Source organism: Arachis ipaensis, chromosome B6, assembly GCF_059453495.1.
Source record: "Arachis ipaensis isolate K30076 ecotype BB chromosome B6, ASM5945349v1, whole genome shotgun sequence".
Lineage (NCBI taxonomy): Eukaryota > Viridiplantae > Streptophyta > Magnoliopsida > Fabales > Fabaceae > Arachis > Arachis ipaensis.
The window spans coordinates 43,173,493-43,174,334 of record NC_142441.1 but is presented as its reverse complement, the minus strand read 5'-3'; the positions used below and the strand labels follow the sequence as shown (position 1 = coordinate 43,174,334).

At 41.7% G+C, this 842-nt stretch overlaps 1 protein-coding gene across 1 annotated transcript; it reads left to right on the top strand.

Moving 5' to 3' along the window:
* On the top strand, positions 1–567 carry LOC107646771 (uncharacterized). Its single transcript, XM_016350929.1, has one exon. It carries the CDS (start codon positions 1–3, stop codon positions 565–567), a length of 567 nt encoding a protein of 188 aa, XP_016206415.1.
* The last annotated feature ends 275 nt before the right edge of the window (positions 568–842 follow it).

Here is an 842-nt window from a genome sequence, read left to right as displayed (position 1 = left end):
ATGAAAAGCCGAGGAGAGATCATTAAAAAGCTCAAATCTCAAGTAGGACACCTCTCACAGCAGATTCCTAAGTCCACTGATAGTTTCCCTAGTGACATTGAGAAAAATCCAAGAGGGGAAATGAAGAAGGTGAGATGGGAAGAATGTAAGGCAATCACTCTTAAAATTGAAGAAATTCTTAAAGAACATACCAGCAAGCCAACAGAGCACAGCCAAGGAAGTTCCCAGGGAAACTTGGAGGAACAAGAACAAGGAAATGGACCTGTACAAGAGAAAGAACCAAAAAGGAAGGAAATTCTGAAGCCTTATGTGCCAAAGGCACTATTTCCCCAGAGACTCAAGGGAGGTGAGAAAGAGAAGTCATACTCAAGATTTCTAGACATGTTTGCATCCCTCAGTGTCAACATACCCTTCATCAAAACTCTCCAACAGATGCCTACCTACATCAAGTGCATGAAAGAGTCGCTGACCAAGAAAGGAACCTTGAAAGGGGGACAAACAGTGATAATGAACAAGGAATGTAGTGCCCTCATCAAGAAGGACTTACCTCTGAAAAAAAAGATCTAGGGAGCTTTCATATCCCATGTGCCATAGGAGATACAAGGATTGATAGAGGATTCTGTGATCTAGGAGTTAGCATAAATGTGATGCCTCTGTCTCTCATGAAGAGCTTGCAAATCAATGAGCTGAAATCCACGGATGTAATCATCCAATTGGCTGATAAAAATCAGAAGCAATCTGAAGGAGTAGTCGAGAATGTATTGGTCAAAGTGGGAAAGTACTTTCTCTCCACTGACTTTGTTGTTCTGGACATGGAAGAAAGTTACCTCCATCCAATCATC

Bases quoted from the DNA above. Each gene is read 5' to 3' on its own strand.
- LOC107646771 (XM_016350929.1), top strand. From the start codon at position 1: ATGAAAAGCCGAGGAGAGATCATTAAAAAGCTCAAATCTCAAGTAGGA.